This window comes from Dreissena polymorpha, chromosome 7 (genome assembly GCF_020536995.1).
Source record: "Dreissena polymorpha isolate Duluth1 chromosome 7, UMN_Dpol_1.0, whole genome shotgun sequence".
Taxonomy (NCBI): Eukaryota; Metazoa; Mollusca; class Bivalvia; order Myida; family Dreissenidae; genus Dreissena; species Dreissena polymorpha.
In genome coordinates, this window is record NC_068361.1 from 108,445,665 (window position 1) to 108,467,298 (window position 21,634).

The 21,634-nt window shown below is 34.3% G+C and overlaps 1 protein-coding gene across 1 annotated transcript in view; it reads left to right on the forward strand.

Moving 5' to 3' along the window:
- Positions 1 to 21,634, forward strand: part of LOC127838508 (uncharacterized) — a 115,316-nt gene that overhangs the window by 16,306 nt on the left and 77,376 nt on the right. The window contains exons 2-6 of the mRNA XM_052366295.1: positions 6,828 to 6,891; positions 7,828 to 7,946; positions 9,392 to 9,494; positions 10,790 to 10,897; positions 19,655 to 19,858. Coding sequence (XP_052222255.1) covers positions 6,831 to 6,891; positions 7,828 to 7,946; positions 9,392 to 9,494; positions 10,790 to 10,897; positions 19,655 to 19,858 — 595 coding nt within the window. The 5' untranslated portion in view covers positions 6,828 to 6,830. The remainder of the gene's footprint in view (positions 1 to 6,827; positions 6,892 to 7,827; positions 7,947 to 9,391; positions 9,495 to 10,789; positions 10,898 to 19,654; positions 19,859 to 21,634) is intronic.

Below are 21,634 nucleotides of genomic sequence, written 5' to 3' on the forward strand. Positions count from 1 at the left end.
TTATTAATACGCTGTACAACCTCATCAAAGGTTAACAGGAGGAACGAGTAATAAACATGCGCGACACAGGAATTTGCTCGTCTATTTCCATTACTCATATTGTAAGACATTCAAACATATTTTACAATTAAACCATTTCTTGATGGATTTGAATGAAATTTGAAATGTACGCATAAAGAAACGTTTCGTTTATGAAAACGCAAATGTTGTTTGTATTATAAATTGGAAACGTCACACTTTCTTACGCATAATAAATCTTTCAAAATACGGACAGGATGTGATGACGTTAATATCGACCGCAATTTGTATATACATTTTCCTAGCAAGATCTTTCGCTGTGTCTATATTTCGATTCAGGATGTTGGGAGTGAATTGTAAAACTACACCTTGTTGTTTGTATTATAAATTGAAAAAGTCAAACTTGCTAACGTATAATAAATCTTTCAAAATACGGACAGGATGTGATGACGTTGATATCGACCGCAATTTGTATATTTAGAAACAACATGTGTTTTTTTTCGTTTCTATACACATATCTGAAAGCGACATCGGGTACATTGTTATTTTCGTATGTTATTGGTCACACGTTGCGAAAATGTAACACATGCTTACTAAATAAGACTTAAAGTTGCTAAACTGTAAATGCATAAATAATAAGACATGTGCTCATACAGCAAAAACAAAACACACACACTGAATAACGATGATTTAATCGTGTTCATAAAATTTATACAAAATCAATGTTCATTTCTTAAAAAAAATGTTGATTCATGGTTGTTTATTGGTCAACACGCAGCGATTTGGAGTTCTGATTATTCAAGTTATATTTATACTTACATTTTGTTAAAATGTAATTTTGTGTATAATTGACTTTTTGTGTATATTATGGCTTTTATAATAGTTATTGAATGAAACGCTTGATGTAATTGTTTCGACCGGATTAGACCTAATATCGTATAATTAAAAGTTGTTGTCAAAATTATGTTACCTGTTTAACAGTACACAAAGCGTGTCTATATGGTTTTCTATTCGACCACATCAAAGACGATAATTAAAACCCCTGATGTTGCAGTGTTTCTACGCAGGTATTTAAATCATTTTGCACCGCGCAAATTTGATAATAAATTATTTGAATATTAAGAAAGAAGATGTACATTCTGCTTGTAATATTTATGAGCACACGATGAAAACCACATTTAACTGAATATGTGAATAAATAATGTCTTGATTTACGGAGCCATTAAATTGAACAATCAAGTGATAACATGCCAAAGAGTTGACTGTATTACTGTTGTAACAAATATTTCAATCATATTGAAGTTTATATAAAGCAGTATCTTGTTTCTATTTCACATTGAGTTGGACACCTATTTTTTACTACATGGATATTCCAGATTGTATGCATATTTACCAATTGACGGTGAAAAACTAATAATATCGTCAAGCATAATGATATACACTGATAAAAATATACACTGCACACATTTATATTATTGGATAGTGGGACTTTTACAACGATACCGTTCTGCTATAACTACTTTGTATATTATTACTACTATACTTTTTCTAGCGCTCTCGAAGTGTCACCGAAACAAAATTGTGTTGAGAAAAATATGTAACGAAGAGAACTTTTTAATATGGAACTATTTAATATATATTACACTTTAATCTATTTTTTCAATGTAATAAATTATTCGAAGTCAATGCCTTTATAATTTATGGTACATTTGCAAGATTTCTATTAATGTTTACATCATAATCTTTCTTCTTTATAGTTAAAATGAGGTACGCGATTATTGTAGCGGTGTTCCTTTGCCTTGCTATGTCCGGTATGTTAAACACTTAACATGATTTATTCATAAAAGTTGGACAGATCCGTAACGAAAGGGCCAAGATGGCCCTAGTTCGCTCACCTGAGAGGAGTCGGTTCATTCAATCTTTACCAAACGTCAGACTTGACCTAGATATTGTCCAGACAAACATCCTGGTCAAGTTTCATCATTATTGAACCAAAACTCTGGCATATGGAGTGTTTTTGTTTTTGTAAGATTTGACCTGGTGACCTATATTTTGAGTTGACCCCCCCCCCCCCCTTACAAAACATAAAACTTTGCTTACAAAAATAAATATTATGACCAAGATTCATAAAATCTGAAACAAAATTGTGACCTCTTGAGTGTTTACACGGATTTTGTATAATATAATGAACATTTGGACAATCTAAGGGCAATAATTATGGCATTAATTATGTGATATATATAAAACCAATCTTTGTACCAAGTTTCATGATGATTGGGCAAACAATGTGATTTCTAGAGTGTTCACAAGCTTTTTTACTATATAAATATAAGAAAACTGCCCCCCTCCCCCCGGCAGCCATGTTATTTTACTGACCGGAACCATTTACGAACTCAACTTTCATATCAAGGAAACAAATGTTCTGAACAAATTTCATGAAAATTGGGCCAAAAATGTGACTTCTAGAGTGTTCACATGTTTCACTATATACATATGGAGAAAAATGCCCTGCCCACTGGTGGCCATGTTTTTTCACCGATCTGAACCATTTTCGAACTCGTCCGTGATATCAATAAAACCAATGTTTTGACCAACTTTCATGATGATTGGGCAAAAATTGTGACTTCTAGAGTGTTTACAAGGTTTCTCTTTAGCCAAATAAGGAAAATTGCCCCGCCACTGGCGGCCATGTTTTTCAACGGACCAGAACCACTTTTGAACTCGACCACCATATCATTAAGGCAAACATTTTGACAAAGTTACATGAAGATTGGGCATGAAATGTGACAGTGTTTACAAGGTTTTTCTTTTTTTTGACCTTGTGACCTAGTTTTTGACCCGGCACAACCCAGTTTCAAACTCGGCCGATATTTTATTGGGGCAAAGCTTTTGACCAAGTTTCATGAAAATCCGACATGAAATGTGGCCTCTAGAGTGTTTACGAGCAAATGTTTACGGACGGACGGACGGACGGACATAAGACGGACAAAGACCGGTCAGAAAAGCTCACCTGAGCAATCAGGTGAGCTTAAAAGTCGTTTTACATTTTATAGCATATTTCAGTCTCATCTATTTACATCCCAATTAAATTATCAATGTCAATAAATTGTATTACCACTCGAGCTTTTTACTATTTTGCATAAATGCATTTTAAGAATATATTAAAACAATACATTATCATTTGATTTTACACAATACATATTTGTTAACTGAATTACAAAGTGTATGCCGTTTATATCATACTTATTAATATTGCAAATAAATGTCTCTAAAACTTTAAAAATAAATAATGTTAGCCCCTTTCCGAAAGCAGAGGCCCCTTTCCGCAACGAGCCCTTTCCTTTACTCGTATCGTACGGCATTCAAAAATATTGTAAAATTAAAGCATTTCTTGATGGATTTGAATGCAATTAAAAATGTAAACATAAAGTATGGTTTCGTTTATGAAAATACCAATAAATGTCTTTCAAAATTTTAAAATAAATAAGTTTAGCCCCTTCCGAAGGCCGAGGCCCCTTTCCGCTACTAGCCCTTTCCGTGGTGCTAGTCCCTTTACGTTTCTCGTATCGTACGGCATTCGAAAATATTGTAAAGTTAAATCATTTCTTGATGGATTTGAATGAAATTTAAAATATAAACACAATGTAATGTGCTCTTTATGAAAATACCAATAAATGTTTTTAAAACATTGAGAATAAATTAATGTATGCCCTTTCGGAACACCGAAAACCCTTTCCGCGGAAAGAGGCCCTTTCCGCTATTCAGTCATACTCCCGATTTGTTTTCCTTAGAAGAATAAGACATAATGGTTCGGACAAGTTGCTTTTTGGTCAGGACAAGTGATATTTTGGTCTACTTGTCCGACTGGACAAGTGGCTTTAAAAGTTAATGTCGAGCCCTGACCTGGGTTAATTTAATAAAATAAAAAGCTCAAAAACCCAACTATCATGTAAAGCTTTTAAACAGTGGGGTTTACCCTAGTAATGTCCCCAGGGTCAGTGATTTTTAGCCGGATTTTTTTCGAAAAAATCTCGGCTTATAGATTGATGTTGTCGGGCGGGCGGGGGGCGGGGTGGCGGCGTGCTCGAAAATGTTAAAGTTCTTATTTCATGGTATAACTTTGGTATGCTTGGACCTAGAGTCTTCAAACTTGACATGAAGGTTGGCCAGGATTTACAGATGACCACTGGTCATTTCAAGGTCATTCATTTGAAGGTCAAGGTCACTGTGACCTTCAATATAAAAAATGTTAAAGTTGTTATAACTTTGGTATGCTTGGACCTAGAGTCTTGAAACTTGACATGAAGGTTGGCCATAACTAGTTAGTAACCACTGGTCATTTCAAGGTCATTCATTTGAAGGTCAAGGTCACTGTGACCTTGAATGTAAAAATGTTAAAGTTCTTATTTCATGGTATAACTTTGGTATGCTTGGACCTAGAGTCTTCAAACTTGACATGAAGGTTGGCCAGGATTAACAGATGACCACTGGTCATTTCAAGGTCATTCATTTGAAGGTCAAGGTCACTGTGACCTTCAATATAAAAAATGTTAAAGTTGTTATAACTTTGGTATGCTTGGACCTAGAGTCTTGAAACTTGACATGAAGGTTGGCCATAACTAGTTAGTAACCACTGGTCATTTCAAGGTCATTCATTTGAAGGTCAAGGTCACTGTGACCTTGAATGTAAAAATGTTAAAGTTCTTATTTCATGGTATAACTTTGGTATGCTTGGACCTAGAGTCTTCAAACTTGACATGAAGGTTGGCCAGGATTAACAGATGACCACTGGTCATTTCAAGGTCATTCATTTGAAGGTCAAGGTCACTGTGACCTTCAATATAAAAAATGTTAAAGTTGTTATAACTTTGGTATGCTTGGACCTAGAGTCTTGAAACTTGACATGAAGGTTGGCCATAACTAGTTAGTAACCACTGGTCATTTCAAGGTCATTCATTTGAAGGTCAAGGTCACTGTGACCTTGAATGTAAAAATGTTAAAGTTCTTATTTCATGTTATAACTTTGGTATGCTTGTACCTAGAGTCTTCAAACTTGAAATAAAGATTGGCCAGTACTAGAAGATGACCACTGGTCATTTCAATGTCATTCATTTGAAGGTCAAGGTCACTGTGACCTTAAATGTTAAAATGTTAAAATTGTTATAACTTTGGTATGCTTGGACATAGAGTCTTCAAACTTGACATGAAGGTTTGCAAGCACACTTAGATGACCACTGGTCATTTCAAGGTCATTCATTCTAAGGTCAAGGTCACTGTGACCTTGAATGTAAAAATGTTAAAGTTCTTATAACTTTGGTAGGTAAAAATGTTAAAGTTCTTATTCCATGTTATAACTTTGGTATGCTTGTACCTAGAGTCTTCAAACTTGTTGTTCATGTATATGCATGCATTCAAAACATAACACAAGGTTTGCTCATGCCTTGAAAAGTACTTACATTTCATTTTGACCTTTGAACAATATTTCAGTAATTTAAGTATTGCATTGACAAAAACACGAAAGGTACTTTCCTGTCATTTAAATCAAAAATCCGGCTTCAATGCGGTCATCTCCGACCGCGGAACTCTTGTTTTTGCTTTAATTTGTTACAGCCTGTGCCTTTTGAATTGGGAAAATTAGCACGATAAACCGTGAAATTGGGAAAAATAGCGCGATAAACCATGAAATTGGGAAAAATGAAGCATTATAAATAGGATTATAAGTAACAGAAGTGATATTGTTTTTAAGTGCATGTTCAGGGAGTTTTCTAGAAAAGGAGTCTGGTCAAATTGTTGTTTTTTTTAATCAATAAATGTGGCAAGTTTGTTTTAATCAATAAAAGTGGCAAGTTTGGGAATGATTTATGGACAAAAATGACTAAATTCAAGTTATATATTTTGTAAGATGTTTAAAAAATAAAGTTGAGATCTAGATTTAAGAAATCATAATTAAGTTATATGAGACTTCTTTCTAAAAAAAAAAAAAAAAAAAAAAATGTTTTTTTTTTTTGTTTTTTTTTGGAAGTTGGGCTTTTTTGGGAAATTTTGGTTTGGTCAGAATTTTGGGAAAAAACGTGTATTTTTGCGATTGGGAAGCAGCCGAAATTCGGCTGTAAATTTGAGCAAAAAAAATCACTGAGGGTAAATGATCTGAATGGGTGAAACATTGGTGGCCATAATCAGCATTATGCATCATCAGTGAATTATGATTAATTCATCACCTATATTTATATGGAATATATGTACTTCTGCTATGAAGTTAAGAAATTGTTTTGGTAAAATTTGTGTTGGTTTAGGGTTTAATCCATTTGCCAATTAATGAAGAAGTAGCTTTAAGATTATGTTGCATGCTAGGCACATTTATGTGTGTGTAATTATTCTGAAGGCCATGTCAGATATTTGATAACCAGGAAGAAGATATTGGAAGGTTGGATATTTTATCTAGTATTTAAACCACAGGGGTTTTCCTCGCTTTATTGGGAAAAGGCCCTATAGCCTATTGCCAGTATTGGATTTTGGGAAGAAATTGCTTGTTTTGGGTAAAATACTTTCTAAAATTACTGCTTTTGGAAATGAAAAAGCTGGTGTAAGTTAGGTTTTTTGGGAAAACTGCATGAATTTAAAAAAAATTCCCATTTGGAAGCTGCCTTTATAGGCCTCTGTTATATAAGGCTGAAAACCCCTGAAAACATGATACGTTTACTAGTCAAAATGATTAAGGATGTGTTTAAAATATTGAATGAAACAATGTTTGAAAATTATTTATGATATTGTCTCAGAAGTTTTTTTTTCAATAATGCTTTTTATTGCAGGACATGATGCAGAGAATCAGTTTATTTGTTGTGGTAGCCTGTGCTGTCATGGGAACAGTTGCAGGTGGGACTTCAAAAAGTTATTCCTGAAATTAAATGTTGTTAAATATGGGTAATTTTTGCTGGTAAGAGTTTTTTGAAGTTCTTCATGTTTGAAATATGGTGTCAAAGTTGCATGTAGATGTTTTATAACGTACTTAATGAAATATTAACCCTTTACCACTTAGATACGTATTTTTACACATTTGTAGTCCTTTAAAAATTTACATTTAATTAAATACCTTTCTTACTAAATTCAAGTTTGAAAGGCTTCATTTCCAACTCCCTTAGATACTGATGAGCAGCAAACAGCATAAAACCTGAACAGACTGAGAGTTATTCCCAGGCTGTTCTGGTTTTATGCTGGTTGCAAAAGCCATTTTTACTTTGCTTCTTACGGGGGAAGTTTTTTTGTAGGTCTTCATGTTTGAAATATGGGTCACAGTTGCATGTAGATGTTTTATAAAGTACTTAATGAAATATTAAACCTGTTTTAATTTTGGACCACAGTTGCATGTGGGAGCTTTTCAAAGCATTTTTAAAAATTATTTTAGGTAATTCTTTGACTTGAATGTTTGAATAATGAGCTACACAGTCAAATAATTATTGTATTTTTTTAGTGGTATGTATTCAATATTGCCTTTATATTGACATCTAACGAACGCCACCCCTTAGTAAAATGTAAGGCCCCGAGGGCATTCATTAGGTTATATACTGTGAGATACTTCATCTGACTCACTATTCATGAACCTTTTATTTAAACAACATCCTGAATTTATATAAAAAGTTGAGTGTCCAACACATTGTAGCTGGTATCCTTGTTACTTAATGTAAGTTATTTCAAGGCTGTAGACATTTTATACAAATACAGCACAATACAAAACCGTGTAAACGAGTCTTTTTCATGCTTCTCAGATAAAATTTAATGACAAAGTATATTGTTATGATCGTCCCCTTTTAGGCCAGAATTGTACGCCTGAGACTACTTTCACTGAGCCATTCAATGCCTGGCAGATAGACAAGTTTCCAGCGCTTGGGGCGAACTGTACCTGGCGACTGAATGTGACCAACACCACCCAAGTAAGGCTGTACTGTAGAAAACTAGAGTTAGAAAAATACGTTTGAACAACACTTTGGGAAAATGGGGCATAATACATGGGCGTAAAGTCTTGTCCCAGATTAGCTTGTGCAGTCTGCAAATGCTAATCAGGGACAACACTGTCTGCTTTATTAGTATATTTTGTTTAAAGGAAGTCTTTACTTAGCAAAAATCCAGTATAAAAGGCAAAATGTGTCGTCCCTGATAAGCCTGTGAAGACTGCACAGGCTAATTGGGGATGACACTGTATGCATTTGCGCATTAAGCCTGTTTTTTCAGTGAGTGTCTAAATTTTGGCCATGGTTGCCCACCCTTGTGCTTTCAGTATTTCTTGTTGAAAGGACATATGAGTTATCTATCTGCTAATATTTATTAGCTCGGCTGTTTTCGGAGAAAACCCGAGGTATTGTCAAAGCCAGCTCGTCCATCGTCTGCGTCGTGCTGAAACCTTAACATTGGCTCTAAAATCAAAGTGCTTCCACCTATAACTTTGAAACTTCATATGTAGCTGCACCTTGATGAGTTCTACATGCCACACTCATTTTTGGGTCACTAGGTTGAAGGTCAAGGTCACTGTGACTTCTAATATAAAAAAACAATTAAAATAATTAATTATTCTGACAAGCTTTCATTTATTCTAAACTTCACCCGCAGCCGAGCGTTGGCACCCACTATGTGGTGCTCTTGATATCCTTAAAAACTCCTGCAGCAAATGTGGTTGATTATTTGCATGCATGGACATGAGCAATAATTTTGGAAATGCATGTCCATATTTCCATGAATACTTCTTGGAAATCTGAAAAGACAAGGAACCAAAATAAATAAAAAAAATTAGTTTCCATTAAAAAAACACCATTTTTGTAATGCAATTTTTGTGCCCTTTTGTCCATGTACTAAGTTAACACATTAATGGGAGACAATATTTTTGTTCGATGCATGATGAATATGCAAGCTACAGTTTTATGATATCCTTATCACGTAACTTTTTTCTGGGGCTGAAGAGGAACAACATTTCTTAGGTCTGTGTTCATATAAAATATTACATGTATAGATTTGTTTCCATGAACCAGTGAGATTTCTTGTCAAATTTTTAGTTGGCATTCTACCCTATTCACAATCTCAAAAAGTACATTAAATAATTTGAAATGTCAGTTCATCTTCCTATAATGGCTCTACGATTTTCAGCTAGCACAAACATATTTGAAAAAACAACAACACCTCTATGATTAATTATATAGTTAAAGTAACCATAATAAAAGTAATTGAATTTTCACAAAACAAAGCAACTTTTCCTAATCCAAAGAGCTATGGCCTGATTTTCAGAATGGTTAGAGAAAAAAACAGTGTCAGATCTAAAGAAGAAAAACATTTTAGGAGGACTTTGGACTACTGTTCTCACTAAAATCGCTGTAATATGTATTTTCAGAATACGCTGCAGTTTTCTGGGCTGAATCTCAATCCAACTCTTGTGCACCTTTTGGTTACCACGGAGAACGATACTGTGATTGCCAACCTCACAGACAGCAATGGTAAGTTGCCATGGCGTTGTGTTGTTTGTAATCTTAGTAATGCTACTTCTAATAATAGCCAACATTTAAATGGAATAGTAATTGTTTTGTCACATTTTAACAGACTTATGGTTTGCTGTCTGTGAGTCTGTCTGTCTGTCACACTTTTCTGGATCCTACGATAACTTTGAAAGTTCTTAATATTTTTTCATAAAACTTGAAACATGGATAGATGGCAATATGCAAATTATGCATGTCATTTCATGTTGTTCCTACATCGAAGATTCTAGTTGCTATGGCAACCAAAACAAATTACTGACAATGGTGGGGCCGGTAGGGGACATATATTGCTTGGCAACAGTCTTGTTTAACATACCTTTCAAGAATTTGCTATAAATGAAATAAAAAATTATATTGTTTTTTCTAAAAACCTCATTAAAAAAAAAATCTGCAATTTACATTCTTGTTAATGCCTTATTTACATCAAAAAAGCAAATCTTAATTGTTTTCTGGGTTTACAAACATTTGTTTCATTAAGTTTGCAAAGTAGATACATTACACTAAATATCTTTGTTACTTTATAAAAGTGTTGAGAAATTCAAGGGTTTGTGTGAATAAAAATATAAAAAGTGTGAATTAGTTTTTAATGAAGAGTTCATCTTAAGGCTGTTCTGTAAGCGCAGTGGTTGGTACAATTGTGCTGCTTACCAAGGCAATCTGGGTTCAACCTTTTAACTTTCAGTCATTTTGACACCGTCTCTTTTGTGTATTGTAATATATGTACAGAAATATCTGTACAAAAAAACACAGTAGAAAAATTGGTATACTGGTACTTTATTTTTATGCCCCCCTTCGGAGAAGAGGAGGTATATTGTATTGCACATGTCTGTCTGTCCGTCGGTCTGTCGGTCCATCCACCAAATGGTTTCCGGATGATAACTCAAGAACGCTTAGGCCTAGGATCATGAAACTTCATAGATACATTGATCATAACTTGCAGATGACCCCTATTGATTTTCAGGTCACGGTCAAGGCCACGTTTGGGGGGAGCATATTTTTTCCGACCGCGGAACATTTGTTTAAGATTGCAATATTAATTATGAGAAATGTAGCAAGTACAAATATTTGCAGATTATATTTGTTATAGAAACATCAGGAGTTTTAGCTTAGCTCTCATATAAGTCCCACCAAAAAAAAGAATTTAATTTTGGATAAAAAAAATACAGCTAAACTTTAGGTAAATTTGTCTGTGCTATTAGTATGTATTATAAATACATTAACACAGAAGTTGATTGTGTATAATTTGTAATTTTCAGGTATTGAAGTTGTAATCTCACTGTCCAATTTCACGAAAGTTGTACTACAGAGGACTGCCATCGCTGGTACTGTTACGGGAAACATCAGTGCAAATTACGATACTTCAGGTATTTGTGATAGACAGTTACCTTGTATTCATAAAGGCTTCATAATATTTTAGCATTGAAAAAAAGATAAGTTTTTATTTGCCTGTGTGAAAAATGGGACATATAGGAAAACCTGGAGCAGTTGTGTACCTTTTTCTGTTCCTTTTCTGTTCAAATATATATTTTTCTTAAGTATAAATGTCCAGCCTGGCTGGATTTTACATTATGTGCCATAAATGATTGGAATAATGAGGCAGAGTGTTCTATGTGAAAGGTCAATGTCAGAATTTAAGTTCAAATTTCACTTTTAGGAAATTTGATTGTAACACTTTGTCTGGAGCCTTTGTTCAGCATGAATGGATTTCAAATACCTTGGCCAAAAGTGATCTGCTTGATGAGACACAGTGTCATGCACAAGGAGCGTGTCAATAGGTCAAAGGTCAATGTCACAATTCAAGGTCAAATATCAAATCCTAGTCTGTAGCAAATCAAGGGTTTGAAAGATTTTTGTAGTTTTTATTGTGGCACTCTTGTTGAATTATGGCCTTTGAGTTTGGAAAAATAACGATTTTCCAAATAATTGTCCTATTTCAAAAAAGAATGTAAACAATTGTCCTATTTCAAAAAAGAATGTATGCATTATGTTTGAACAAACGAAATAACACTATTTACAAAAAAATGTTTAAATTTTGGTTAATTAACAGATAATCATCTAGCGAAATCGGTAAAATAAGAAATTGTTTGTAAGGGTACCTCGATTATTTGCCAAATATGTGGAGTATAATTATACAGATTATGTTTTGCCTATCAACATGGAAGGTTTATTAGGTGGTGTCCTGCTTCCATAAACCCGTTTGGAATCTTATTGATGGCAATATATTGATAATTTCACTTCACTAACAAATTGATAATGATTTTTGAATAATTTTAGCTAGTTATTAAAATGGAATCTGCTTTGTTCTTTGACTTATTTGAATGTGTTTGTTCACGTTAGAACATGCAACTATCAGCAGATACATTTGAAGCATGTATCAAAACGAACATGCTTCAACGGTATCTGCTGATAGTTGCATGTTCAAACGTGAACAAACACATTCAAATAAGTTTTTTATGCATTTTCTTTATTAAATGGGCATATGGACCGTATTTCCCTATATGTAGGCAAATTTTTCCTATAATGCTATTTTAAGTGAACAAAAAATAAAAATAAAATCACTAAAGGCTGGTTCTAAAAGAGTCACAGGTACAATGTTTGAGAAGTATTAAAATACATGGTTGACGGAACATGTTTTACAGCTAGGTCCGTGTATTTTAGAAACATCAAAACAGTTCTTTGTAATGTTTACAATTATTTCAGAAAAATACAATACCGTACAAGTCATCAATATGCCCCTTTTAAAATAAGGTATTGACAATGGATTATATGCATGGCCTTTGTCCGACTGTCTGTCATTATCATTTTGATGATTGTCCCTCTTCAAGTGCAATTGCAACATGGTATACCTTTTCACAGCTTGCAACATGGTATACCTTTTCACAGCTTTCACTACTGAAAACTTCAAACAAATATAAGCAGCAGTAGGTAGACATGTGTCCCTCACTTTAATGATATGGTTATATTTCGTGGTCAAAGGTCATATGCTACTTACTCCAATAAATCGACCTCATATCGTTTAACGTTAATATGCTGTAGCATCGTTCCGACATGAAATCGTATCGGAAGCTTTAACAGCTGCAAATTCATATAACAGCACAGAATCTTCATGGAAGAGTTATTCAATATAAAAATATAAACATTATTAGCGAGGCTGTTTTCGAAGAAAACCCGAGGTATTGTCATAGCCTGCTCGTCGTCCACCGTCCGCTGCATGTCTTCCGTCCCCCGGCGTCGTGCTAAAACCTTTACATTGGCTCTAAAATCAAAGTGCTTCCACCTACAACTTTGAAACTTCATATGTAGATGCACCTTGATGAGTTCTACACGCCACACCCATTTTGGGTCACTAGGTCAAAGGTCAAGGTCACTGTGACCTCTAAAAAAAAGAAAAAAATTTGACAAGCTTCAGCAGCCGAGCGTGGTACCCGTTATACGGTGCTCTTGGTTTACTAATTGCATTAGAAGATGTTTAATTAAAACTTACAAGTTATGCTTTTTCTGATATGAAAACACTAGCTTTAGACATGTGTTCTACATTTTAAAGTTTAAGTGCTGAAACTTAATTTTAGTGCATTTTTATTTAAAAAGTATGTAACTCATAGATATATTATTGCTTTTTATGACCCCCTTCGAAGAAGAGGGGGTATATTGCTTTGCTCATGTCGGTCGGTCGGTCGGTCGGTCGGTCGGTCGGTAGGTCGGTCGGTCGGTCCGTCCACCAGGTGGTTGTCATATGATAACTCAAGAACGCTTGGGGCTAGGATCATGAAACTTCATAGGTACATTGATCATGACTCGCAGATGACCCCTATTGATTTTGAGGTCACTAGGTCAAAGGTCAAGGTCACGGTGACCCGAAATAGTAAAATGGTTTCCGGATGATAACTCAAGAACGCATACGCATAGGATCATGAAACTTCATGGGTAGATTGATCATGACTCGCAGATGACCCCTATTGATTTTGAGGTCACTAGGTCAAAGGTCAAGGTCACGGTGACCCGAAATAGTAAAATGGTTTCCGGATGATAACTCAAGAACGCATACGCCTAGGATCATGAAACTTCATGGGTAGATTGATCATGACTCGCAGATGACCCCTATCAATTTTGAGGTCACTAGGTCAAAGGTCAAGGTCACGGTGACCCGAAATAGTAAAATGGTTTCCGGATGATAACTCAAGAACGCATACGCCTACTAGGATCATGAAACTTCATGGGTAGATTGATCATGACTTGCAGATGACCCCTATTGTTTTTGAGGTCACTAGGTCAAAGGTCAAGGTCACGGTGACCTGAAATAGTAAAATGGTTTTCGGATGATAACTCAAGAACGCATACGCCTTGGATCATGAAACTTCATAGGTAGATTGATCATGACTCGCAGATGACCCCTATTGATTTTGAGGTCACAAGGTCAAAGGTCAAGGTCACAGTGACCCGAAAAAGTAAAATGATTTTCGGATGATAACTCAAGAACGCTTTTGCCTAGGATCATGACACTTCATAGGTACATTGATCGTGACTCGCAGATGACCCCTATTGATTTTCAGGTCACTAGATAAAAGGTCAAGGTCACAGTGACAAAAATCGTACTCACACAATGGCTGCCACTACAATGGACAGCCCATATGGGGGGCATGCATGTTTTACAAACAGCCCTTGTTTGCATATAGATTCTTTTCTTTGTATAAGAATTGATTTGAATGTAAACTATAGCTGTTTAAACCTGTACCTCTTGTTAATGCAATATTTTTGTATCGAAATGTGTTGGTTTTTTTTATTCTTCGCTCGTTCGAAAATTTTCCTGTTTTCAAATTTGTTTAATTTTTTTTCCACTCGCCTCTTCAACTTAAATTTTTTTTTTTTATAAACAACTTATAATTAGGGTGAAATTTTGACGCATTTTCCTCATTTTAGCAAGATTGTTTATGCCCCCAACGGGCGGCATATAGTTTTCGCACTGTCCGTCGGTCGGTTGGTCGACACTCTGTCTGTCTGTCTGTCCGTCCGTCACACTTTTTGTGTCCGCTCTCTAATTCAAGTAGTTCTCATCCGATCTTCACCAAACTTGGTCAAAAGTTGTATCTAGATAATGTCTAGGCCAAGTTCGAACATGGGTCATGCCAGACCAAAAACTAGGTCACGGGGTCACTTAGTGCATATTAAACATTCATCATGGTGTCCACTCTCTAATTCAAGTAGTTTTCATCCGATCTTCCCCAATCTTGATCAGAAGTTGTATCTAGATAATGTCTACGCTGAGTTCTAACATGGGCCATGCCGGGCCAAAATCTAGGTCACAGGGTCACTTAGTGCATTTTAAACATTCAGCATGGTTTTGAATAAAATAAAGGCAATTTATATCTCAAAAACATTTACACAGTTATGCTTTTAAGTAGTCCCTTGCAAAAAGTTAACCTACTTTCATACCAAAACACACTTAAACCAACATAAAACTGTGTTTTTTCTAAGTTTTTCTGAGCGGAAGTTGGTTTTTGCTAATAAAAGCGAGTTTTATGTGAGCTAAACTGTGCTTAACTGAGTTTAAAGTTGGTTTTTTAAAGTAGATGTGTGTTAAAGCGAGTTTTTTTGCTGTAAGAAGTTGGTTTTTTATGTGTCAAAAGTGAGTCTTTTTATTTATGAGTTGGTTTATGTGTGTTTAAGTGTGTCTTTTTGTTTCATAAGCGAGTCTTTTACAACAGAAGTGGGTCTTTTTATAAACAGAAGTGGGTTAAAGCGAGTTTAAGTTGGTCTTTTTATAAATAATTTGAAAGCCGCAACAAGGCTAAAAGACTCACTTTAACACACTTATCAATAAGTTGGTCTTTTGTTTATTAACATAACTCAACAATAAAACAATAATTCTTCAACTAGGTCTTTGTTTCATGTTTATAGCCATATATTATCAAGGTGAATTGTAAAGGGGCTTTTTTACAGCTTGTTTGCCATTGCACCTTTAGTACATTTATGGGCTCCCCATAATTTTAAGGAAACTTCGGATAAAAATTGCTCTTTCAGAACATCACAGGTTCACAGATACTATAAAAATGTTAAAATGTTCAAACTTAGTTTTATACCTGAATATGAAATTGTTTGTCTTTCACTTTGAATCAATACATAAATATTAAATATATTATAAGAACAATCACACATCTATAAAAATGTGTATACTTCCATTTAATTCATGTTCTTTGGAGAATTCAATAGACTTACAGTGTGTTTTTTTATTCATTTTTTGAGGGGGAGAGTGACACTGTTTCTATAATAAATAAAACTAGTTTCAGTGTGAAAGTGTTGATTAATATATGGAAACTTATGTGGGCTTGCCAGCATCAATTATATCTCCTCAACATAAAAACAATAACTATTTTAACTTTCTTATACTGATATTTAACCCCAATACAATTAATGCCTACCACATTGACCTTTAACATACAATTTAAAAGGCAATAAAAATAAATAATATTTATACTATTAATATTATTTGCTAACACCATTCAGCATGTTTTTTTTTAAATATTCACAATTAAATATAATATGCTAAGGGTGCTGTGTATTATTCAATAAATACATATATGTTGGTGTTGAAATCAGTAGATATTTCTCAGATTTAGTAATTGGCTGACACACATAAGAGATTAGCCCTCCCCCCCCCCCCCCCCCCCCCAATTAAATCATAAACATTAATTCTTATCACAGTATCAGTGCTCCATCTATAGGCCTAACAAAGGGGTGTTGATAGACTTTTGATTGGCTGAGCCACCATCTATTTGAAAACAAGCGATTTTGATTGGCTGGAGACAGGAAGTTATGTTTTGAAAACAAAGGGGGTTTTCATCAACTGACTTTGAGCTTTAAGGTATAATTGAGTAACATTAAGACTTATAATTCTAGTTTAAAATGTCTTGAATAACTTTCAGCATGAAGTATTGTGTGGTGAAAACAATGTGTATGTACTACAATGTGTAAATCAACAATAAGTTTGTTGCAAAGGAGATTCAAAGTGGATGGTTAAAGTGATATGGTCTCATAATTCATCAACTGCCTGTTATCTTGGAATACTGAAGAACAGTTGTTTTAGGTTTGTATTTTCATTTTTACATCACTTTTTTATTTAGTTTTATATTGAATTAATTATGATCATTATCATATTTATGTATTGTCACTGGGAAATGTAAATGGATAAGTATAAATGTAATGCAATTATAAGGAAAAACAACACCATTTGAATAATTATGGCTGTATTTTATGATTATTGTCATCTTAAATGTTATTTATACCTATTTCTGGTCATTAATGAACAGATTTCTTTCCCACATATTCAATGAAAACTTTTATATTTTAAATTTGAAGGTTAAACTCCCAAGGTGAAATTTACATTGATTGGAAGATTCTTTGGATAGAATATTCCTGCCAAAAGACAGCAGAAGGGGGACTAACTGATGTATGGATTTTGACACCAGATTTTACCCTGCACGAGCAGCCCAACTTGAGTAGATCAGGAGTGGGAAAACCGAGCCCTGTCCTTGACCAAGGAAAGTTGGATTTGTTGAGAGGTAAAACTATACAGGTTTTAGCATTTGAAAGGCGTCACACTTCCGACCAGTCCACACAGCCAAATGAGACCACATATCTTGGTACATTTTCAAACAGTATTTTCTACCACACGTAATTTCTTTTAATTATTTATGACAAGCGTTAAGTCACATGTGATCACAGGTTTTAAATTGCAAAAATAAACAAACAAAAACAACAAGCAAACAAACTTGTTTTGATTTAAATTAATAATATTTATAGTAACAAGATATACCATAACAGCAATATTTATCACTTACATTATAAAATATCTTTCAGGACCTGATCTCAAATGAGATCATTCACAAGACGCACCTCGCAAAGGCCATGACAGTATAGTTTTCAGACCTGATCAGCTGGTGACTGCTCTATGAAGTGCTGTTCAACCTCCCCTAAGGGGGAGATTCGAGAGGGTCTCCTGATTGCTGAACACTACGCCATGGTTGGTATGATTCTTTTTTATAGGGAAAAAGGGGATTTAAATATATAGGTGTTCTACTGCCTCCATATTCATTTTGAAACAAACATAATGCAATTGATTCAAATTTGACTCCAGCACATAATCTGTCTTGCGTTAATTTAATACAACTGCTAAAATTTAAGAGTTACTAAAAATTGTGTTTGTGTATAAAAGTTTTGAGAATTTAACACATAGGCAGACAAAAATAACCCCAGTATAAAGTTAACGATCAAGCTCTAATTTTGAACGATATAAAAAATTCAAGCAACAGTAATTTGCCTCCTTGTTTCAAAAACCTCTTTTGAAATCCTTCTAATGTAGATGATGTTAAAATGGGATATCTGAACTGATGATATTAATGTAAAAGTTTATTCCACCAAAATCAAGTCATTCAGATCAGACTTGATTTGGGTGGAATAAACTTCTACATGTTTTTTTAAAACTGTAATGTACAGTAAAATCCTGCATTGATTGTTCATATACATTTCAGTTGTCATCTCCAAAAAGTTTGCCCTGCCCATATCAACAGTGGAGGAGAACATGAGATGGGCCTTGAGGAGGCTTCGTGTCATGTACTGCGGGGAGAATATATAAACTGTTTAGTGCTGAGCAATATGTTCCTTTGTTCATAGGTGTAAATATGTGTAAAGGGCTATTCCAGGAAAAGATAGGATGAAGGTTTCCTTAATGTTGTCATTTTATAAATCCGGTACCACCAACACAGTTAAAAACAATTATTATTAAATTTATCCTCTGTATCACCCCTCAATAACTGAAACTGTATATAATCATGGTTCATACCCTTCCTCCCATTTTTACCTGTGGTAGCCCAAAGAGGAGAATGTTATTTATTTTAATTTATTATGTTAAATGTGCTCGCATATTGTGATAATGTATCTTGGGTAGATGTTTTCCTGGTTTTGTTAAAAATGCACTGTAAAAATGTTCACATTATTTGTTTTTTTTAATATAAACATTGTTTTTTGCAAATTGTGTGTGTCTTTTATTTATAATCACATGGGGCTTGTAATGATCTGTTGTGATTTTATCTCAAATAACCTTTTTACCATTAAGGTGTAAATTTTTTTTTATACAAAGGTTACAGGTCAAACAAGCAAAATTTTATGATCCCTTAAGCGAACAAAAGACTCACAAAAACCAACTTAAACACACTATTGTAGACAGAAGTGTGTTTAAGTTGGTTTTTTGTGAGTTTTGGTATGTTGGTTTTTTGTGAGTTTTGGTATGTTGGTTTTTTTGTGGGTTTTGGTATGTTGGTTTTTTGTGAGTTTTGGTATGTTGGTTTTTGTGAGTTTTTTCTGTGTTTAACTCAGTTTTAACCAAGTTGGTAAAAAAACCCACTTTAAACACAGAAAAAACCAACATACCAAAACTCACAAAAAACCAACATACCGAAACTCACAAAAAACCAACATACCAAAACTCACAAAAAACCAACTTACCAAAGCCCACATTTATGTAACAAGTGAGTTTTTTCTGTGTTTAACTCAGTTTTAACCAAGTTGGTAAAAATACCCACTTTAAACACAGAAAAAACCAACTTACCAAAACTCGCAAAAAACCAACATACCGAAACTCACAAAAAACCAACTTACCAAAACTCACAAAAAACCAACTTACCAAAGCCCACATTTATGTAACAAGTGAGTTTTTTCTGTGTTTAACTCAGTTTTAACCAAGTTGGTAAAAATACCCACTTTAAACACAGAAAAAACCAACTTACCAAAACTCACAAAAACCAACATACCAAAACCCACTAAAAACCAACTGCCAATACCGCTTGGTTTAACACGGATAAAACTCGTGTTTAACTCGAGTTTTACACACTTATTTGGGAAGGGGTGACTAAGTTAAAGTTGGGGGCATCCGTGTCGTGTGCTTACATTTCTTGCTTGTAAATGCCAAACATAGTGTCCAGTATGAATTTTTCGCAAATTACCAATCAGAATAGCTTATCAAGGCACAACTTGTTAAATTGAAATTTTATGTTTTAAAACTGAAATTGAAATTTTATGTTTTAAAACTGCACTTAATATATGGTTAAGTAAGGTTTTGGCTTTCTCAGCATGCAGCTTCACAATGACTGGTTCCCGAGGTCTGATCAAATCACCTCTCTACGGAAACCAGCTGAATAGAACATTCACCTGTAGCGTTGCAGTGACCAAGCCCCAGGATACTGACCTGTTTGTGCTGACCTTCACTGGCTTCAGTGTTTCCAATGGGAGTCTGTTGGTTACCCTTGGCAGTGATACCCCTCGGACTTTAAGTGGTAAGTTGTTTCAGCAATTTTTTTCCTTCTTTATAAAGTACCGGAAAACAGCACTTTCCCAGGTAGAAAAATACTACAAATTTCCCAATTGCTGTCAAAAAATTCCGAATTGCAGGTGTCTTAAATTTTATTTTTTTAATAAATAAAATGCAACATTTGGTTTTTTCTCATATGCAGCACTTTTGAGTGTTTATGGGGTTTAACATAGGAAATTTATAAAAATTCTTTTATGTTCCCGGTAGGGTGGCATATAGCAGTTGAACTGTCCGTCAGTCCGTCTGTCTGTCTGTCCGTTCGAAAACTTTAACATTGGCCATAACTTTTGCAATATTGAAGATAGCAACTTGATATTTGGCATGCATGTGTATCTCATGAAGCTGCACATTTTGAGTGGTAAAAGGTCAAGGTTATCCTTCAAGGTCAATAGTCAAAAATTACAATCCAAGGGAAGTAATAAGCTTTAAAAGGGAGATAACTTTTAAACCTGCCAAATTATATATTAAAATTTTATTTCAAAGCGGCGCAATAGGGAGCATTGTGTTTCTGACAAACACATCTCTTGTCTTTAGAACGTTTATAAATCTCAATATTATTTAATTGTAGTATGGCTTCTAGCAGTTTTATCAGTCCTTTAAAACCACAATTTTTTAACAATTAAGTAATGTAATTTATTTAACTTGTTTCGATTCATTTTGTCAAATTATTCATTAAATAAGGCACTTGGATATATAATTGCATTATTAAACTGTATTTTACTACAAAACTGAATATTTAATTGAATTGTTTGTCATCCTTAAAAAATTCTAATTATGTAAATGTATGCATGAACACAGGTCATGCAGCAAAAATGATTAAAAAAAAACAATCACTGTGAAGAAGTCATGGAATTGCTTATTAGATAGAAAGTATATACAGAATATTAATAAAATATATTCAGAACATGAAATGAACAGTTACATGTGTGTTTTAGAAAATCACCAACATGATGTTTATTCCATGTTTGATGACTCACTCCAATTTCACATAATACACTGTCTTTATCAATGTTAATGGAAAAGTGAATGTTCCGTAATTGCCAATGCAATCAAAAAACAAGGCCAGGGTATGGTACCTATATGTTGTGCTTTCTTTTTTATGCTCCCCTAAAAAAAATTTGGGGGGAGCATATAGCCGCCGCTTCTTCTGTCCGTGCCTGTGTCCGTTTGTCCGTCTGTCCGTGCACAATTTTTGTCCGGGCTATTTCTCAGCAAATAATGACCGGAATTCAATTAAACTTTATGGAAAGCTTCACTACCAAGAGGAGATGTGCATATTATTAGCCGGTTCTGGTCGGATGATTTTTCACAGAGTTATGGCCCTTTTAAATTTTCCATTAACTGTACATATAGTGCAATTCTTGTCCCCCCAAATACTAGACGTTTCCTTTCATCTGAATATATAGTGCAATATTGTGGAAAAAAAAACCTTTGGGGAGCATCACCCGTCTCCGACGGTTTCTTGTTCACTCAGTATTTGTATGTATTATTTTTGTAATATTTTTTCAAAAATATGTATTATTGTGGAATAATCATCAACACTGTCGCAACACACCATTTAGTAGATAAATTATAATATAAAACATTCAGTTGATAATGACTTGAGTTTAGATCATGGAGAATATTGTTATATTATTGGGGATTATAAATGCAATGAGTGATGAAGAAAGTTAAAGATGAAAGGTTGTGTTTAGGCAGCTTAACTCTTTCAATGCTGGAACCGAATTTTAGAGGCCTTTGC